Source organism: Pterocles gutturalis, unplaced genomic scaffold (assembly GCF_000699245.1).
Source record: "Pterocles gutturalis isolate BGI_N339 unplaced genomic scaffold, ASM69924v1 scaffold33527, whole genome shotgun sequence".
Taxonomy (NCBI): domain Eukaryota; kingdom Metazoa; phylum Chordata; class Aves; order Pterocliformes; family Pteroclidae; genus Pterocles; species Pterocles gutturalis.
This window is the reverse complement of record NW_010113900.1, coordinates 11,058-29,764: the sequence shown is the minus strand read 5'-3', so window position 1 is coordinate 29,764 and position 18,707 is coordinate 11,058. Positions and strand designations below refer to the sequence as shown.

At 46.2% G+C, this 18,707-nt stretch overlaps 1 protein-coding gene across 1 annotated transcript in view; it reads right to left on the bottom strand.

Annotated features, from left to right (window-relative positions):
- Positions 1–18,707, bottom strand: part of LOC104462652 (histone-lysine N-methyltransferase 2A-like) — a 27,875-nt gene that overhangs the window by 7,607 nt on the left and 1,561 nt on the right. Inside the window, 27 exon segments of the mRNA XM_010074688.1 lie at positions 1–2; positions 5–937; positions 1,599–1,784; positions 1,929–2,089; positions 2,344–2,422; positions 2,508–2,625; positions 2,922–3,080; positions 4,070–4,207; positions 4,327–4,433; positions 4,824–5,017; positions 5,449–5,522; positions 5,759–5,869; positions 6,365–6,538; positions 7,112–7,296; positions 7,613–7,726; positions 8,199–8,319; positions 9,001–9,096; positions 9,361–9,507; positions 10,680–10,793; positions 11,653–11,781; positions 12,381–12,454; positions 13,038–13,409; positions 13,767–13,831; positions 15,115–15,349; positions 15,743–15,920; positions 16,437–16,864; positions 17,405–18,707. The exon segment at positions 1–2 is cut by the window's left edge and continues 3,362 nt beyond it; the exon segment at positions 17,405–18,707 is cut by the window's right edge and continues 386 nt beyond it. Coding sequence (XP_010072990.1) covers positions 1–2; positions 5–937; positions 1,599–1,784; positions 1,929–2,089; positions 2,344–2,422; positions 2,508–2,625; positions 2,922–3,080; positions 4,070–4,207; positions 4,327–4,433; positions 4,824–5,017; positions 5,449–5,522; positions 5,759–5,869; positions 6,365–6,538; positions 7,112–7,296; positions 7,613–7,726; positions 8,199–8,319; positions 9,001–9,096; positions 9,361–9,507; positions 10,680–10,793; positions 11,653–11,781; positions 12,381–12,454; positions 13,038–13,409; positions 13,767–13,831; positions 15,115–15,349; positions 15,743–15,920; positions 16,437–16,864; positions 17,405–18,707 — 5,997 coding nt within the window.

The following is an 18,707-nucleotide window of genomic DNA, read 5'->3' as shown; positions in this document are numbered from 1 at the left end:
AACCTCTGGCTAATTTGTTCAGCTGACAAACTCTGATTACCAAATTCTGGTTTCAGGTTTCCTTCATCAGTGCCTACTGCTGGACTGGAATCTGTAAGAGATTTCAGGGAATGCTTCTCTTTAAAACTATCTTTCATTAACTTTTTCCCCTTCTGACGCCTGTCTCTAGGGGCAGAAACTACCTGCTCACTTGCTGCAGGAGATCTGCTATTTACTCCAGCAGACTTCAAGGTCTTTGCATCCATCTCATCAACTGCAGTCGTCTTCTCTGGCTGTACGGGTTCCACGTGCTGATCTCTGTCTTTCCTTAGGCCTCTCTGATGCAAAGGTGGAAAGGATATTGCTTCTTTGGAAGAAAATGATCCTGAACACTCTTGAAAGGGTCCTATTTTAACATTCATTTCTGTGCTCAATGAACTGGCCGACTGAGTGGACATTTTGGAGTTTCCTCCAGAAGCAAAACTATGAGCTGAATACTCTGGGTCCTTTGAGGTCAGCGTTTTCATCTTCTCTCCCTTAGGAGGCACACCTTTGGCTATCAAATCTGAACTGCTAGGATGTTTTCCTTCTGTCGGCTGAGATGCATCCAGCTGGTAGGATTTACTTCCACTTGCAGCTGGTGTTTTCTGGGAGCCTGGTCCGGTAGAGCAAGTTTGAACTGGAGCGCTTGGAGCACCTGCATTCACCGGTGCCACAAAGCAGTCAGTGCTTTTGACGCCAGGTTCGTGTTCTGAAGAGGACCCCATGCTGGAAACTGAAGACACGCTGTGCCTGGAATAAGTGTTCCCAGCTCGCGTAGGGGAAATCATCCGGAGTTTGGATTGCTGCTGTGACAAAGAGGAGGTGCTATGTCTCCTAGAACCAATGCTCTTCAGTCCAGAGGACAGCAAAGGATCTCCTACTGTCACTATTTCATGGGTCACCGGGGTAGGACTTCCTGCGAAAACAAGGCAAGAAACACTGTCAAACAGTCCGAAGCCTTCACAATCAATGCACACTCAATTCCTCTGAGGAAACACAAGAAATTAAAAACTAGCAAAACCTTTCAGCCAAACAAGCACTAACATAACGATGATACTTGAGACAGGTATTAAAAATCCGATACCGTCGATCAGTATTCACCACGTAGAGCTGACCAGTTTGTATCTCAGGGTTCTGGACCTCAACTTTAGATGTGAATTTGCACCATCAGTTTGAAACAAAACATGACTCATTCATACAGAAATAGTCGCTGAATCACGATACCGGATTTCTGATTGTCTCTGGGAAAATGCCAACTGAGATTATTAAGTCCTTAACTTATAATTACAGCTTTTCTGTATTTCTGCTATGATATTGCCCAAACACTCCTTTCTTCATCCCAGGGAAATTTTTGTTTCAGTTGTACATTTCTTGACAGGCTACCTCTACTGTATACTTCCAGAACTCTCCTTCCCTCAAACCTATTGCCATTTCACTATTTTCTCTAGAAACAGAACACTAAACACCATGTTCTGAATGAAGCCAAAAAAGACATGAACCCAGCAAAAAAATATTTCCAAAACAAACACAAACCCTCCCCAAAAACCAAAAATTAAAGTCAACAGCACTTGAAATACCTGCAGAGGGTAATGGCCTGGAGCCAGGAGACCTCTGTGTGGAGGGATAACTTGGTGTCCTGATCCTGGGACCCTTTGAGACCGCTGGGTAGTAACAGGAACTAGAGGTCTGAGATTGCAAGGGACGATCTGGTGAGGGTGGGTTTATAATTTCAGGTGTATTTCGGCTGTCTTTAGGTAGAGTTTCTGTTGTTGTATAAAAGACAAACAACAGTATAAGCCATTGCTGAATCCTCAAAGATCTGATCTGATAAAGTACATATTGCTAACAGGTTTCACTGGGCAAAATCACAAAGAGAATATACCTTTACAAAGTCCTTCAAACATTACCTGTGAGGGGAACCGGGCTGTGGGCAATCGTTCGGTTATCATCGTGCTCTACAGTGCTGTTGATGTCAGGTTCTATCACCGGAGGTCGGCACTCCATGATCTTGCAGGTATACACACAGCGCTTCCTGGCATCCGTGGTGCTCCAGTACACCCTGGAGCACCTGGGAGAGAATCCAAACACGAAACCATTTACTCAGCAGTCAAGTAAACTTCAGCATTCCCATTCTAAACATGCAGCTTCTCAAAATCACACGGGACAAAGGCTTTCCGGCACAGCATGCTGCCCACCTAGCTCATCACAAGATTCCTGAACAGTGTATGAAAGCTACAGTCAATGTTTGCAACTGTCACTCCAGCTCTGGTTTGGCATCTAATATACTAAAAGACATCAAATCACGAAACAGCTTCTACTCACTGATAGCCGATGGGAAACAACTTATCTTCGCAGTCTGAGAGGTCGTTCAGAATTCCTAAACAGTCTATGGTCATGGAACCTGCACAGAAAGAGTAACAGAAACGTTCTGTTGAACCAGATTCCAGCACCAAAGGGGGATCAAGTGTCCAGAGACCAGACCTTACCAATCATCATGTGGATGTTCTCCGGTTCCAAGCCACTAAGAAATTTTCTTCTCAAACTGATCCCTTCAAAGTCCACAAAAACTCTCCTAAGAACTTCAAACCCATTTTCAGGAACCACCTGGAACAGGAATCCACAAAACCAGCCGTTAATTTTAAAGGAATCACCACAGGTACACTATGCAGTCTGTCCCACTCGATCCTCAGTTGGGTCTCTTGGTTTCTGAGCGGCCACATAGTTCCATTTGCCAAACTTCCCCATGCCAGTTCCATCACTGACTTTTTTTTTTTTTTAACAGCACTGCAGTCTGGCCCTTGTTAGTAAGGAACCCATGCAGCATTAACTTCTAAAAAGTGCTCACAGTTACAGGGTAACCCCACCTTCAGACAAGGTAGGGTGTGAAAGAAGCATCTCACCTCTCCTTTGATCAAGTCACGATGCCTCTGGCAGTAAACTTTCTTATCGTCTAGAAAGACACAGTTCTTGGCTCGCGAGCACATAAAATGATAGTTACTTGTACAGGAAGTGAGGCAGCAGCCTACTGTGGCGCCCGACTTCTGGCAGAACTCGCATCTCTACAAGAAAAAAAATGAAAAAATTGCAACTTAATCTCTTCTAGAACCAGGCTGCCATGACTGCTGTCGGTTGGGTTTTTTGGCAGACAGAGAGTAATGCCTGATCTCCCCCTTCATGGCTGTAACACTCCACTGCTGTGACTCACAGGCACAAGTGAGACATGGAGGAGGAGGCGAGAGGAAGATGGATCCCTCACACAGGAAAACGTTCACATTAGCAGACTGCTTCCTCCAGGCCTCAGACTTTCCGACTTGTGCTCCACATTCAAGTGCTATATTTGCAAGCTTCACCAAGTAACACATCAACTGCTTCACCTGCACAGAGTATTCCCCATGTGGCCAGCTTACCACTGGCTCAGAGCAATCCTACTCCACTGCTTCTGTTGTTTTCATAAATATTTAGGACCAAACGATGCAATGCTAAAACAAATTTGGACAAACTACTTTCTAGTCATGCTTCCAGTCTCATTTCATTCCCCTGGGAAGTGAGGAGCAATCAATTCACAACAGGAAGATTATCACTCTCCTTTGAGTTCCTCTGCTGTCATCAGTTCAGACTGCAACAGAAGATCTGGTAACTCCTTGTACTGGAGAGACAGGTGTTAGGCTTTAACATGGCATACGGCCATGCTTTGGATATCCTCTAGTATTTTTTGAAACAGGTTGTGACTAAAGACATGGCATCAACTGCTTAAAATGCAGCACCAGCAATCGAAGATCTGAGAAAAACATGACTCTACTGAGCATTAGCCTCCAATTCTCCCGTTACAAGTTCCTTTCGGTCCCCACAATATTTCTGATCTGAGCAAAGTTAAAATAAATTTTCAAATATCTTCAGCATAACGTATTTACATAGTGTAAAAAAAAAATGCAAGAGGGGACAGAGCAGAACAAACACACCCACAGCATCTTTTAGTCGGTCTCCTGCCTTGGTTCTGTGTAAATAAATCAGCCTGAGGTTTAACGAAGTATTTGTTACTTGTACGCACCAGCTGCTTTCCCCTGATCACAGCCATGTGCACGTTCTTCAGAGAACCATCGTCATCTTCAAATACTTCTGCTGACCACAACGCACAGTTCACATGTGTCCATTCATTTTGGCCAATGTAGAGAAGACGCCCAGCATCCTAAAGAAAATGGTCTTTTCAAATGTTCCACAAGACACAATGATGCCCAAAAGCATCCAGCCTATCCCAGTACTGCTGAAATCAGCTCCTATCGGAACAGGCGCATGCCGGGTACTCACGTTAGCACTGTCATCGCCGTACTTCAGGCACAACGCGCACTGCCTGTTGTCTTCTACGTCCGGAGGTGGGTTAAGTTCGGGACTATCCTCTCTGCTTCTGTCAGAGCCTGAGAGCAAAGAGAGAACACAGTTTATTCTTGAAAGTCAGGGTGGCAAAAACTTATCTGGACAGATTGCCAGTAAGTGAAGAGGGCAGAAGTGCCCAACAGCCACCCAGAGTTTTCAATAGCCAGCCTGTGGAGCGAGGAAAAACACACATCGGCCTCGGCACAGCCCTTGCTCTGGGGAAACAGAGGCAGCTCCAAATGTGTTTCTGGGCCCAAGCTCAGCTCAGAAACATCTCACAGGTAGCAGCCTCTGAACGATTTCAGGTCACAGAGGTCTCTGAAATTCTTCAGTCGCATACAGAACTAATCCTGCCCCCTCTCTACTACCAGGAGGTTTGGAAGGAAGCACTCTGGGTTTGGGACCAACAGCGCTGCGATCTGTTTCCTTACTAGAGATGGGTGGTGTGGGAGGATGCAGAGGAGTTGGTGAGTCTGGCTCTCCGGGCCCTTTGGGTTTTGGAGCTGGAATGATTTTCTTCATCAGAGGGGGCTGTTCGGTGCGGTTGTTCTCTTCACGCTCCTGCCACTGAGCATAGTTATGGTCAAGCGAAGGCGGCAGCACTGCATTCGGCAACATACCGCTGCTGAAAGGCAACAAGGAGTCAGCGTCAGACCCCAGCACACCAGAGGACTCACGCCCTGCCTGCCAGCACTGCTGACATCCCACGTACAATAACAGCTCCTGGACTTAACTGCAGCCCACTGTTTCTTTTGAGGGAAATTGATGCAGGAGGGCCACATCAAATAGGGGTGAGGAAGAGGTGGGGAGAGGAAAGACTGACAAGCCAACACACAATTATACCTAGTTCTCAATAATGTTTTTGGCTGCTCTGCTTCAGAACAAGGAAGTGCAGACAAAACCTGGGAATGGGGTTACTGTTTAACGTCTTAAAAAAAAAGAAGGAAAAAAAGAAAACAGAAAACTCAACCCCACAAACAGGCTTTCGTGATACTTTTTGCTTGGACAGCTGGCAAACGGCAGGGTGCCGCAGTCGGACACAGAACAATTACTTACTTGCTTGTTACTTTATTTGGCTCCCAAAATCTGGACTTTTTTACACTGAACCATGGAAAAACACGCTCCATTTGCTGAAGGAAAACAACGCTCCATTAGAAATGTCATACAACATACCCCAAATTCAAAGAAATTCAGCCAAGATCTACTGTAAATGCACAACTTATAAGATTTTGACAACTCTGACAATGTATTATTTTATCCTGGAAATACTCAAGCAACGTAAGCGTGATGGACCCTTGGGATTCCAACAGCAACAAGCAGTGGTACGACACTGAGCAGATTTCAAAATAACAGTAGTGCAGCTCACCCGAATAAAGAAGGATTTGACCATGCTATTGGCTTTCTTCACTTCTGGCTGCCCTCCATCAGAATTAATGGCTGCTTGAATTATCTTCACGATATCATCACTAAAATCCAACTACAAGAAAGCCACGAGATTTCACGTTAACAGGATTGCCTCTTGTACAACTACACCATCCGCTACTTTAAGGCATCAAGTGAGCATCCAGCTAGCTGAAAGACTGAACTAGAACACTGACTTAAGCAGAAAAAGAATTTAGCTGTAAAGAAGCAAGCAGCCCCGGGCATTTGCAAACCGGCTGTCAGGATGGCTACACAAACCAACCTATCACTGTTCTCTGTTTCCTTCCACTTGGAGCTGACTGCTCCAAGGGTTTAAAAGGGGTTTAACCAAGTATCACTGCTGCTTCACAAGAGCTGTATAACAGCACAAATTACGTGTCTTTGAGCCAAAGTTAACACGAGTGCCAGTCAGAATTATTTTTAGCAGCACGTTACCCTGTTTCCTTCTTCATAAAGAAAAGGCTTAAGCCTGCTCAGTTACAAACACCACGGATCACAAAGCAATTCACAGGATCTCTTACTGGAGTGGAAGACTAAAACTTTGACATACCACAGAAGTGTAACTTCCTTGATCCATTTTTCTTTTCACTCCTTCCAGATCCAGAGGCTGCTGCTCCTCCTGTTTACTGACTTCTGTTAGGACAGGCGGATCGGGACCTTCGGGAGAGCTTCTGGATGGGATACTCTCTTCCGTCTCGGGATTTAAATCAGGCGGTTTTGCTGCCTGTTATCAGGGACAGACAGAGGGACGTTGGCTATTGCAGTGTGGCTGCTACTCATGACATACTCCCATGCACATTTATTGTCACAGAGAGTCTCGCTAACAGCAAAGAAGGGAAACTCAAGTTCTGAATCCCCGTCCAAAACGTAGGGACAAAAATAAAAAGATCTTAACCAGTTTCCTGCTCCCAACCTGTAAGGCACACAGCAGTGCAGAGCGGGATCAAACTCATTTTCAGAAGTTGTATTTCTGAATATATTCTGAATATATATTTCAAGACTAGGATCCTATTCTTTCGTCAAAAAGGCACCTTCACCATCACAGAGTTAAATCCTCCCATTCCCTGAAGAACTTTACCCCATTTTTTCTTTTAGCCTCACAAGTCATATCACAGATACCCACTTCTTTGCTTCCACAGGAATGAACAAAAGAAAGAAAACCAGCATCAGAGTACATGTTATTCCAAGCACGATAAAGGCAGGTCTGCAGTGCGATGCACAGCAATACCAGAATTCAGCTGAACACCAAGCAACACTTCACACCACAATCTATTGATTAAGCGAGGCTCCAGCTTACCTGTCGATACCGCAACAAGTGGCTAGTAGTTCTAGAATTCAGCAGGGCTGTTAAAACCTGCTTTAGGGAAACCTGCAGCTCCTTTTCCAGCGCCAGACGCCACTCTGCAGGGTGCTGCTCCGTACAGTTGATGCAGGTGTACGCTACACTCTCAGGCAGGTTAGAGAGTATCTCATACATTTCATCTAGAGACAAAAAGACAAATAACGATTTGGACTACTTTACTGGTGGAGTGACTAACTCAAACACTTTTCACATAACAAAAGCAGCTGGTGCAACTCACTGAGCTATACCGCATTTGAGGCAAGCCCTAAGCTTTTCAGATGGCATTGTCGTTACAACTGGTTTACCTGTAGCTGTTCTACAGGTATTTTTCAGGCAGGTCACAACAGGGGAGGTTGTTAACATAACACTGTAGCAGAAAGGTCCAAAACTGGATTCTTTTGGTCTACTCGCTGCCTCACATTTGTTAAGTACTGAGGAGACAAGGATTTGCCTTACCAGAAAGGTTTTCACATTTGGAGTGGACCCAGCGGTCGCATTTCCCGCACTGCATCATCTTACTCTCATAGTCGTCATCATCGTAGCATTTGTCACAGAGAGGACAAAAATTTCCTGCAAACAAGACATGATTTTTATCAGAAGTTCAGCTGCCATGCATGCCTTAAAGGCTAGGTGGTTACTGAGCGGTGTGCTAAGAAAGCAGCTCCCTGAAAACCTCCACAAGTAAGCTACCAGTACGGTTACATCTGCTTTTACAACACTGCAAAAGATGGGCACAGAAATAACCTGCCTGGAAGACCGCTGACTACTCTAGAATTTCGTCACTGCATATCCATTTTTTGGGGGCAGTGAGACTAACAAAATACTATATGCAATTAGCTTCACAAGTAAAACGGAAGGCCAAAGATGACACACAGACAAGAAATCAGGTGAAATAATAAAGATTTTCCACTCTGAGATTTTTCCCCTCCTAGATCCAGTGTTTTCACACACAGGCCCTCTGCTCGCTCAACACTGACACCGCCTAATTCAAAGCCAAGCATCTGAAGATGCTCCTGCTGCAAAGGATCACAACTTTATGTACCTTTAGCAAAGAGTTTGGCACAATCATGACACAGTGAGAAGTCGTGAGACCACTGGGCATCCCACCCTTTGCCTGGCGTTGTTGATCCACAGCTCTTGCAGCGAACACATTTGGTACATATCTGGAAAAGGAATGTGTTTGGCAAGAGTTATTTGCTTTTATCCAATAGCTTCTGTCCTTTAGCCCTATCGATACATTTCAGAGGCCTTATTATTTAATGAGTGCAGGATGAGGACTTTCAAATACCAGAACTGTCAATAGTTGTTCTGTCCTTCACATTTGCACCGAAGAAAACCACCTTTCCCTTCACATAAAACATGTGGCATTTCTTCTGATCTAAAATATGAAGTCTTATTTTAACAGCTTTCTAGCTCTGAGGATATTGTAGTAGAAAACACCTCAAATCTATCAGTACCAAGTACACTATAGGCAAAGCTTTCGCACTTGTTTAGAACAAGAACTTGAAAGACATAAAATAGTGTGTTATTTCAAATTGTCTCTCAACACCAGTATCAGCTAGTGAGTTTGTTAACAAAGTAACGGCTTCCATTCTAAAGAGCTTCTTCCACCTTCTGGGACTATGATCAGAAAAGCTACTACAATTAAAAAGATGCAATCCCTTTAAAAATCCTGCTTGTTCAGAACCTTAGCAACAACCCATTTCAGTGTCTATTTCCTAAAGTACCATCCAACCCAACAGGCACCCTGCCTTGGTAGAGCAAGTGATCCGCAGAGCTCTGGCCCGTAGCGTCACCATCAGCCGACAAGTGAATTACTCAAAAAAGAAATCAGAAACCCTCACCCAGACTTTCTTTTTCTTGGTGGGTTTTGTTGGGTAGTTTGGGCCCAGGCACTCCGGGTGATAGCTGTTTCGGCACTTGTTACACTCCAGCAACTGCTACGAGAAGAAGGGGAAAAAGCATTGGAACAGAGACCTGCGAAGGGACACAAAATCCTGGACACTTCAGTTTTATCTTGGTTGCCCTGAATGGGGGAAGCTGCGACAAAGTGACTCAAGAGGCATTCTTCCCAGCACACAGCGGCGCTCTCGCAGAGACCCTGCACTTCCCTGCTCCCCGGTGCGCGCTCACTAGCCAAGCTCCGGAGCGAGAGGAGCTCTGGGAGCAGCGCAGGAGGCATCCGCCCGGCGGTTTGGGGGTACCTTGGTGGCCTGGTGCTGTCTCCCACAGACATGGCAGAACTTGCAGCGACGGCAGCACCAGTTTTCCAGCTGGTCCTCCAGGGGCCGCTCGCTCTCCTCCAAGCAGAACTTGTGGAAAGGCTCACAGCAGACCTGGCAATACACGAACTGCAAGGGGGGAGAGGCAGGTCTTAGCAAGGCAGAAGCTTCTCTGAAGTCCCCAGCAAGCCCCCTCACGCTCCAAACTACCTCGAATTCTGCTTTGCAACTGACAGAACAAGGATTTCTACTGGCATATTTTAGGAGGGAAACTGTGGGCGTACTTCAGACAACCCAAGTAGATGCTCATCTGCCCAGAGCCATCTAGCAGCAAAGGGGAGTCTCGTACACGTTTTTGGAGTGTCCCGAGTATCGGCAAAGGCCTATTGGGCTCTTCAGGATCCCCCTCCCTCACTGCAACACAGGCCAACTGCACCATAGTGCAGAAGGAAGGGACTTGCGGAGCCAAGAGGGACATCTCTCCCTCCATTCAGCCTAGGTGACCCGTGTGAAAGCTCTTCCAGTTTCTACATATCCCCTACGAGGCTAGTCACGCTAGAAAAACGGTCGTCCTCGGGGCTCACAGGGGACAGAAGAGTTGTTTGTCCCCTGGATCAAGCTGACCGCGAAGGGGATGGCTCCACACCCCACCAGAGCTTCACAGTCCTCAAGCGCACTGATGTCCGCATGCAGAACTTTGCCCCCTTCTCCCCAGGTCTGGCTCACTCATCATGACCCAGCCTTTTCTGCAGTGTGAGCACCCCCTCCCCAGGACAGTTGGTCTGCAGATGGTGAGAAGACCCCTATCTATACCTTGAAAAGCATTTAGCACATCTAAAACCCAAATCCAGCTCTTTAGACAGCACCAGAACCTTTCCAGTCACGTTTCAGCAATGGCGTGCAGCTCTCAGCAGACACAGACACACCTGGGAAAGTCAGCACTGCCCAAAGCCATGTATACCATTACGGGGCAGCCTTTCTTATTCCAAGTGAAAAGAAAGCGAGGCCCCTGCTTTACATCAGATGTGGGATTCCAAATTAAGAGGAGATGTGGTGCTCTCAAAGACACCGTTCTTTACATCTAAGCCAGTTCACCGCCAAAGCAAGCACCGCGGAAGTTTCCAAACTGATTTTAAATCCCCTGCATTTTAGTATCTCTGGACAAATTTTAGCGAGGGCAGATTATCAGGTGTTATTTTAATTTCTTCTGGATTAAGGTCGCAATGTTTTTTATTTTTATGTATTTCTGTAACAATATGATGCTGTAACTAAGTCATCGACAGCAGAACACAATGCTTTACCTCCACATGTCCACTGCTGGCACAGAGAAAACAGACCACCCTGGGAGTAATAGGTACCGAGGTGACGATGCCTAACCCACCCATCTCCCAAACATTCTCCACTTCACAGTCCTCCTGAAAGCACAAAAGGACACATCACCATGCAGAACAAGGCAATACAACATCAGTACAAAGTGCTCACATTGACTGCTGCTTTATAAACCTCTGTGCCTGCAATTAAGTGTTCCCAAACTGAAATAATTTCAGCCTCTACCTTGGTCTACTTTATAGCGTATATCGGAATAGTCACACCTCAGCGCTGCTCTCGCCAATAGAGCTCAGCGATACACTAGCCTTCTTTCTACAGAAAGCAAGCCTAAGGAATGAGACAAAGTTTTCCACGAGTGCACAATTATTACTGAAAGTGACATTTCAGAAGAATTATACTTTATTAAAACTCCATATTTGTATGAAACACTTATGAGATCTCACTATAATCTCCAGTATCAACACTTATAGATGGACTGAAAAATTATTAGGAAAATATTATTTTTATTATTTCAACACTGTTGTTCAAAAAAGTACATGATATCTCAGTTTAAAATCCCAGATACACCCAAAATGTTGTGAATTACAAGTTACTAACATTTTCCCCAGATCTTGTTGGCTCAAGCTGTAGTTAAGGTTTTATAGTTCCATCTTAATGGAATAATTCTTCACAAACCTCACATTCTCGCTCATCCTCACACACTGACAGTGAAGGTTTTAAAGCTTTTAAGTGTCTCTTCATCCAGTACTCTACTTATAAAAAAAAGGCATCACCAGCTTCTACAAATCAGCCAAGTGACTTGTCATGAGGGCTCCTATTTGCAGTTCTCTCTGAACGGCACCAGACACTCAAACTTAGAGGTCACTGCCAGCGCTCTCGAGGGACTCTAGTTCCAGTGTTTAGAGCCAGGAAACATTCAAATACTTAAAACATTTGGTCCTCTACCTTGAAATCCACTCGGATTCTGTGGACTCCGTCTGTAGGTGGCTTTTGCTTGGAATTGCTTCCGTTAGTCAGAGGGCTGAGCAAATTCAGCGTGCTGCTTTCTGGCTTGCTTATAGGAGGGGGCTTTTCCTGGTCAAGTAAAGGAGCTTGCATTAATCCCAGCCCCCAGCGTTCAAACTTAACTAGCAATTATATCACTTATTGTAGATAATTCACAGACAAAACCCCCAAACCGTCACAGATCTAATGACTGTGTAAAAGCTGCAAAAAAGCAATCGTTCTGTAAACCATTTCTTACGAGCATTCCACACACAATTACATTTCTGCATTTTCCGCTAACATCACGTTGTCCTCTCTCACCAGAGCGCTGGCGATTATTTTGCTGCGGTGGGACAACTCTGGGCATAGCTAGTCCCTATGCACCTCTCTCAGATTTAAATCTAAAACAAATCTTCCGTTTCGAAGATGAAGGCAGTTCCATTTCTTATGGAACAGCTAGCCTCCACCCCACACCGTACAAGTCTTGGAGAATAAGGTAACATCTGAACCAAATCTTAGGCATACGCCAGGTATTTTGGTATCCACATACCGCCCCGAGGGAAGACCCGACCATCTTTAAGTACAAAAACAATTTGCAAAAGGGTTTGGTAATACAGTTCTACTTTCTAGACAGACAGAAGTTCCAGGTTCTGGCAATGTACTGACTGCATACAAAAAACAGTATTCACCTTTTCTTTTGGTTTCTGTTTCACAGGGAAAGTTGGACGGGGAGCAATTTTTTTCTGTTTGCTTTGTTCTGTGCCTAGGAAGGGGGGAAAAATTATGAGTATTTCAAGTAACTAACAGCCACCTGTAGAGAAGAAAAGGGAAAAAAAAATCAGCTGGGTAACATGTGATGAATTTTAGACTAGAAGTTTTCCACCCTCTTGCGTGACTGCATCTCACCAACTATAACTCGAGCAGTATCCTCGAGGCATGCCCAGGAGAGCTCGCTCTGCTCAAAATCTGCAGCGCTCTGGGAGCAAAGCAACAGACGTCCTGGAGCTACCTTGGTCTCTGTTCATACTGTTCTGTACCACGTGCAACAGCAGACCACGGTGTTCCACATTCAGACTGTAAACAGTCAACAGACTTCGCAGTAGTGAAAATATACTTCAAGACTGCCTAGCCTACGCAACTAAAAATCACAATAAGGATGGCCGTCTTTCTCCCCGCCCCAACACACGCTGTAGTTCAGTAAAAATGAAGCCAATTCTAAGAAAAGATTTCAAAATAATCTGCTGTAATTTCACCAAATCATAAAGCAATTTTAAAATCCAACAGTTTTTAACAGTATTGTTACTTAACGTGACTCAAACAGATTGAGGATAAACAGTCCCATTTACCTATTTCTGGCTGGGGAGTCTGCTTTTTCTTAGGCTCAGAAGCAGTAAGTTTAGGGGCTTCTTTTTTCAAAGGTCCTGAGCTCGGTGGCTGAGAAGGAGGGAGCTGGACTGGCTGTGACGCCTGCTTGCCAGTCTTTCTAGTACCAGACGCAGGGACCTGTTTGGGCTCTGAGACTAGAACGGAGGAATTCCCATCCTCGTGCTTTTCCTCAACAGGCTTACGGGCAGGTTCACTGCTCTTCTTCACGGTGTTGTCTTCTCTCGATACGACAGTCTGAGGAGTTTGTTTTTGTCCAGAGTCCAACTGGCTCTTTCCAGAATGGTTTTCTTTCTTTTCATTTGTCTTCGATTTCTTCTCTTTCTTTTTTGCAGCTAGGAAGAAGAAGCACCAATAAAGCAACACAGATAAAATGGTGTGACTTCAAATGATTTGCTGCTTTTTTAAAACAACCTGGCAGCAGCAGCAGCTCCCAACAAAAGGAAGGAAGAACTCCAGCTCCAGTGCAGAAAGAGGGAGCTGCTGCCAGGGAGCGCAGACGCTGCCTGCGCTCACACCTCTCCTGCAACGTCCACCTGACACCAGCAGAACAGGCAGGCTCCCTGCTAACATCTGGTTGCAGACCAACCTTTTGTAAGCTCAGCGTAGCCACAGCGACAGCACAAACAGCAAGATTTAAGAGAGGAAGATTTCTCTCTTGTGCTCGACTCGAGCTAGGTCTTTCAGCCTACCTTTAGCTTGCTTCTGGAGATACGCTTTGGAAGGCATCCATTGTAGGTTCTGACATTTCCTCATTCTACAAAGAAAAAGCATGTCGTGAAATCAGAAGAAACATGCAGACATTAAGAGGGCAGTCTGTACATATTAAACAAGAACAATTGAAAAAACCATTATCAATACACCCACTACCTTCTCCCAAGCAATCTCCCCCTCTCTCTCTCCCTTCTTCAGAGATATCTAAACTAAACTTATTTTCCTTTCTTTTCCTTTTGGTTTTCCACACTCTCAACACAATTTTGGGGTTAATAAAACTGCTTATGTAACACCACAGCTTCACTGGTAAATCCCCCACCAATTCTGTTTCTTAGATTTGAGAAGTATCAGAATCCTTCCAAGAGCCCCAAGAAACCACATCAAACTCTCACAACCACAGGTTTTACGTAACCCAAACTGAGGCCATTTCAGACAAAAGCAGTTACTCTTAGAATGGGAACAGACTAGGTGACCAAGCCTCCTTTCAAGCGCTCCACCTACTTTCCTGTTTTCCTTATGTGTGGCATAGGATGCCTTCTACAACCTGGGCTAGGCTTTGTTTCTGCCTTCGTGCTTGTAGCAGGGCCCGTGGTTTTGAAACCTAGCCCGAGGCCTGGGCAAAGCTGCGAGAGCGAGACTGCTTCCAGACTGCAGCGTGCCGAGTGTTTTCACACAGAGGAGTGCTACGCAGCACTTCTCACAGCTGCGCTTTATAAACAGCTTTCACACCACAACCATCTTTATTGGTGCCACTTCAGTTGCTGCCTTTTCAGACAGATTATCTGGTCTGGGGAAATCAATTTAATGCAGCAATTTAAAAAAGCGAAAGGTTCAGGCTAAGTGATACATGTAAAAAATGAGAGAAAAAAATCAGGAAGAATGGTATTTCTTAATGACATCCAGAAACATCCTTGTTCTATGAAGTGTACAGACACCAGATAAACATCATCTTGAAAACACAAGCTCTTCATAAATGCAATCTTGGAGAATAAGAGATAAATATTTACATATACATTCCCTGGCTTGCAAAAGCCCACACTGCCTCAGGAAAGCCACTGCTCTCCTACCAAGTGCTCTTCAACGCTACGCCAATTTCATCAAACTGGGGAGAACAAACCAGAAGTGAACTTCAAAGAAGAGCTTGTAACAACCACACTTTGAATCAGGACCTTGGCTCTGAAATTAAACTGTTCACAATCCCCTGCTGTGACATCCACTCCAAGCCTGTGCTACAGGGTCAATCTGCCGTTCCCAGTCCCGGAGCATGGGTGTGCTTATCCCACTCAGCGCAGGGATTAGCCCGGCAATCTCCAGACACACACTTACTTGCAGCACTGCTTCTTTATATTGCGCCCACCAAACTTGGGTTTGTCTAGACAGTTAGTGCAGACGCCACAGTCCTCAGGAACCTGACAGCCCGAGCACTGCCCACAGCGCCTCGAGCGCCGGCCCTTCTTCACTGGAGGTTCTTGCTGTGCCTTGTTTCTGGTAACCGGCTTAATTGGCTTGATAGGTGGAGCAAGAGGTTCAGCCTCTTCTGAGCCAGCTATCGATGACTTGTCTATCAAAAGAAATTCTTACGTGAATTCACTGCTGTCAAAGAATGTTTCAGAAGCATCTGATGTGCTAACGGAATTTATTCCACTGAGAGTTAAGTTCATCTGCAGAGCCACACAAGAGGCGTGTGTGAGCATTGGTGTGTACGCACATATGTATGTGTACGTACGTATACATACACACACCCCTCAGCAGACCAAAAGTGTAGCACAGAACACGTTTGTAACAATTGCCAAGGGTTAAAAGGATTAACCCTGTTGAAGTGGCACTGTAACGGAGCACCCAGAGCTGTTTAACACACTTTCCCTTCTTAATCACTTGAAATCCTGATTTTAAGCAGCCAACCAAAGCCGGCTTTGTATGAACCCATAGATGAAAACTAAAAATCTCAACTCACCGTCATTCCCCATGGAAGACAGTATCTTCTCCCGTTCTTCCCACGGTAAGGCACTCAGAGTGGGCATGTCATCCGGAAAGACTGCTCGCTTGCGGCCCAGCGCAACAGCTGCTCTCCTGCAAACGTGTTTGATTCGCGGTCCTCGGACTGACGTTTCTGAGGAATCGCTCTCTTGTCCCTGGATTGCAGAACATGAGAACAGACAGCGTTCCTAAGAAAGGTACCAACACAAGTCTGGGAAACATGTGATGGAAACTTCTAAACAACCTCAAAAGAGCAAAATCCTATCTTGGCTTGCACTTTGTCTTTTAGTGCAATCTTCCATGTTTTCATCATAGGAATCTGAAAGACTACTGCAGTTTGCTGGAACCATGCTTTTAGGAGTGAGTACTACTACTCTTGATGATCACTGTGCTTAGATTTATTCAGAGAAACCTAGTAAGCAGCCACGCTGTACCGATCTCTAAAAATGCAGGCAGCTCCCCCCTGAGCTGACTGTACGGCAGTTCCCTCTGCCCCTCAGCTTCTGCCCAGGGCTTCTCGTTTGCAGATCGTTTGCCATCTGTTGCACTAACAGCTGCTTAGCTCCACACGCGAGCTCTTCACGCGTAGGATACGAAAGCTACTTGCGACTTTCAGTGCAAGTTCAAAATGCTCTAGCAAAAAAAACCCCAAAACTTGGAAAAAGGAATACCTGTGCTTTTGGCTGATCCGCCTGTTTGAGGGACTTGCTCTTCTCGATCTTGTACAGCTGGGCTTTTGCCTTTTTCAGAAGACTGGCCACCCTCTTGTCAGTCATCGGCAGTTTGTCTGCTTGCGCCAACATAGAGCTGATGGAGGAAGCGGAATGTTTAACAGTGCTTGACGAAGGAGCAGAAAGACGCAGGGCTTTTTCCTTCTCCAGAGAGGGCACAGCGGGGCTGAGGTCCAGATCCGACTTGTCTAACCCCCCTCTACCTTTCTTGGATGTTTTGGTTTTGCCGGCTGCCGTATCTACCAGAGCAGCAGTGGAAACGTCTGCCGCGGAATCTATTGACGTCGACTTCTTCCGCCCAGCGGTTTTTTTAGCAGATGAAGATGCTGCAATGTCTTCGCTGACAACTTTTTCTTTGGGGACTTTACCTACAGGAAACAAAGCAGAGCTACTCTGGATTTCCGACCCTTTCCTCCTTTTCTCTTTCCTGGACTCCCGTTTGTTCTCCTTTTCTCTTTCTCTGTCTTTCTCTCTGCTCTTGTCCTTCTCCAGGCTTTTGTCAGCGTCTTTGTCTTTGGAGAGCTCCTCTGCTGCCTTGTCTTTGTTTCTGCCTCTCTCCGTCTGGGGACTCGACGTGAACCAGGGGAAGAGAGGAGTAGGGCTGCTAGATGAGAAAGGCTCTGCTGGAGTGCTGGTCTGCTTCCTTGGCCTCTGGCTTCTTTCTGTTGATTCCCCAGACTGCGTTAGGGAATGGGAAGGAAAAGTAAAAGTTGAATTTAAGGCACTAGTGGCAAGAGAACTAACAGAAATGCTAGTTAATGAGGAAGAGACAGAAGACTGCGGGGTGAGAGTTGTCAGGTCAGAGGTACTAAGTCTCCCGCTTCTCGTCCTCATGGAGTGCGAAGGAGATCTGGGTTCCGATCGGATGGGGCTAAAGACCCTCCTCTTCCGCTTCCGAGAGGAGACACCCGTGGCAGAGGTCCCTGTAGTGGTGCGACCAACTGACGAGGGCAGAGTTACAGACTCAAAGATCCGGGAGTGGGCCTCGCTCGGCGTGAACCTGGGCGCTCTCAGCAGAGGACTCCTCTTGTGCATATCAAACCTCGTTCCAGAGTGGAGAGAGAACAGACGGGCTGGAGCTGTCGCACCGGGCGTTGAGAAGCCGGAGGCAAAGCCAACGTCCTCTGGTGTCAGCGGCGGGGGTCTGAAGTTATCGAATATCGGTTTGCGAATGAGACCTTCTTTGGCATATTTTGCTGATGAGAAGTACTGTGGTTCTGACCTGGAATGCTTCAGGGAGGTCCACCGAAATGTTGGCTCTCGCAGGATCGACTTCCGTTTCTCTTGCATGGGTGCAGCAGAAGCGGGAAGAAAGGGCGAGGCTAACGGGATGGTGGGAGGCATGAGCCAGGGGGTATGGTCCGAGATGCTGGAAGCAGGCTGCAGCGGCGGGGGCGGAGTGAGCAAAGGGGGAGGAGGAGAGGAGGAGGACTGCTGCTGCGGCACGCTTGGTAAGGCCGACAGCTTTTTAGATGTCCTCGGGCCAAAACTTCTTTCCGTTATCGAAAATCTTCTGTTTCTCCTATCGCCGTTATCATTTTCAGGGGACTGAGAAACAGGCAGCGGTGCATGAACTTCTGGAGTATTGCTTCGCTCCTCAGAAAGTGTCTGCATCTCCTCGGAAGCCTGGGAGTCCGTGGACGTATCCACGCTGGGGCTACTGGACCGCGAGGAGTCTGAGGACATTTGAGATGAATGCTGAGAAGCAGCGCTGGACTTTTCGCTGGAGCCACAGGACGTAGCACTGAACCTGCTGTTTGGCGTGGATTCTAGTCTGGATATTTTAATAGGAGGATCGTAGTCTTCATCCTCAATGAACCGTTTGGGTGTTTTAATAATCCGTGAAGAGATAGCACTCACAACCGGCATGATAAACTGTCGGATATTTTTGAGCTGGGTTCTCCCCTTCCTGCCCTGCAGTTTGGCCGCTTCCTTCTCAATCTTTTTTTGTGCACCCTTTTTAGCCCTCTGCAAGAGCTGCTTGGCAATTGTGGCATCCGTCCTTTTGGTGGAAGGTATAATCCTAACGGGCTTAATCCTGCGCGGACTCTGTCTTACAGCGGTCTTCTCTTCTTTCGTAAGAGGTGGCGTGCCATCCTTTTCTTTGCGAATCCTTTGGGGTTTCTCCAGCTGTGAGTTTATGACTAAGGTGGAAGAAGTCTTTAAACGTTCAGAGGATGGCGGCCTACCTCTCCTGCGCACGATCTGAAC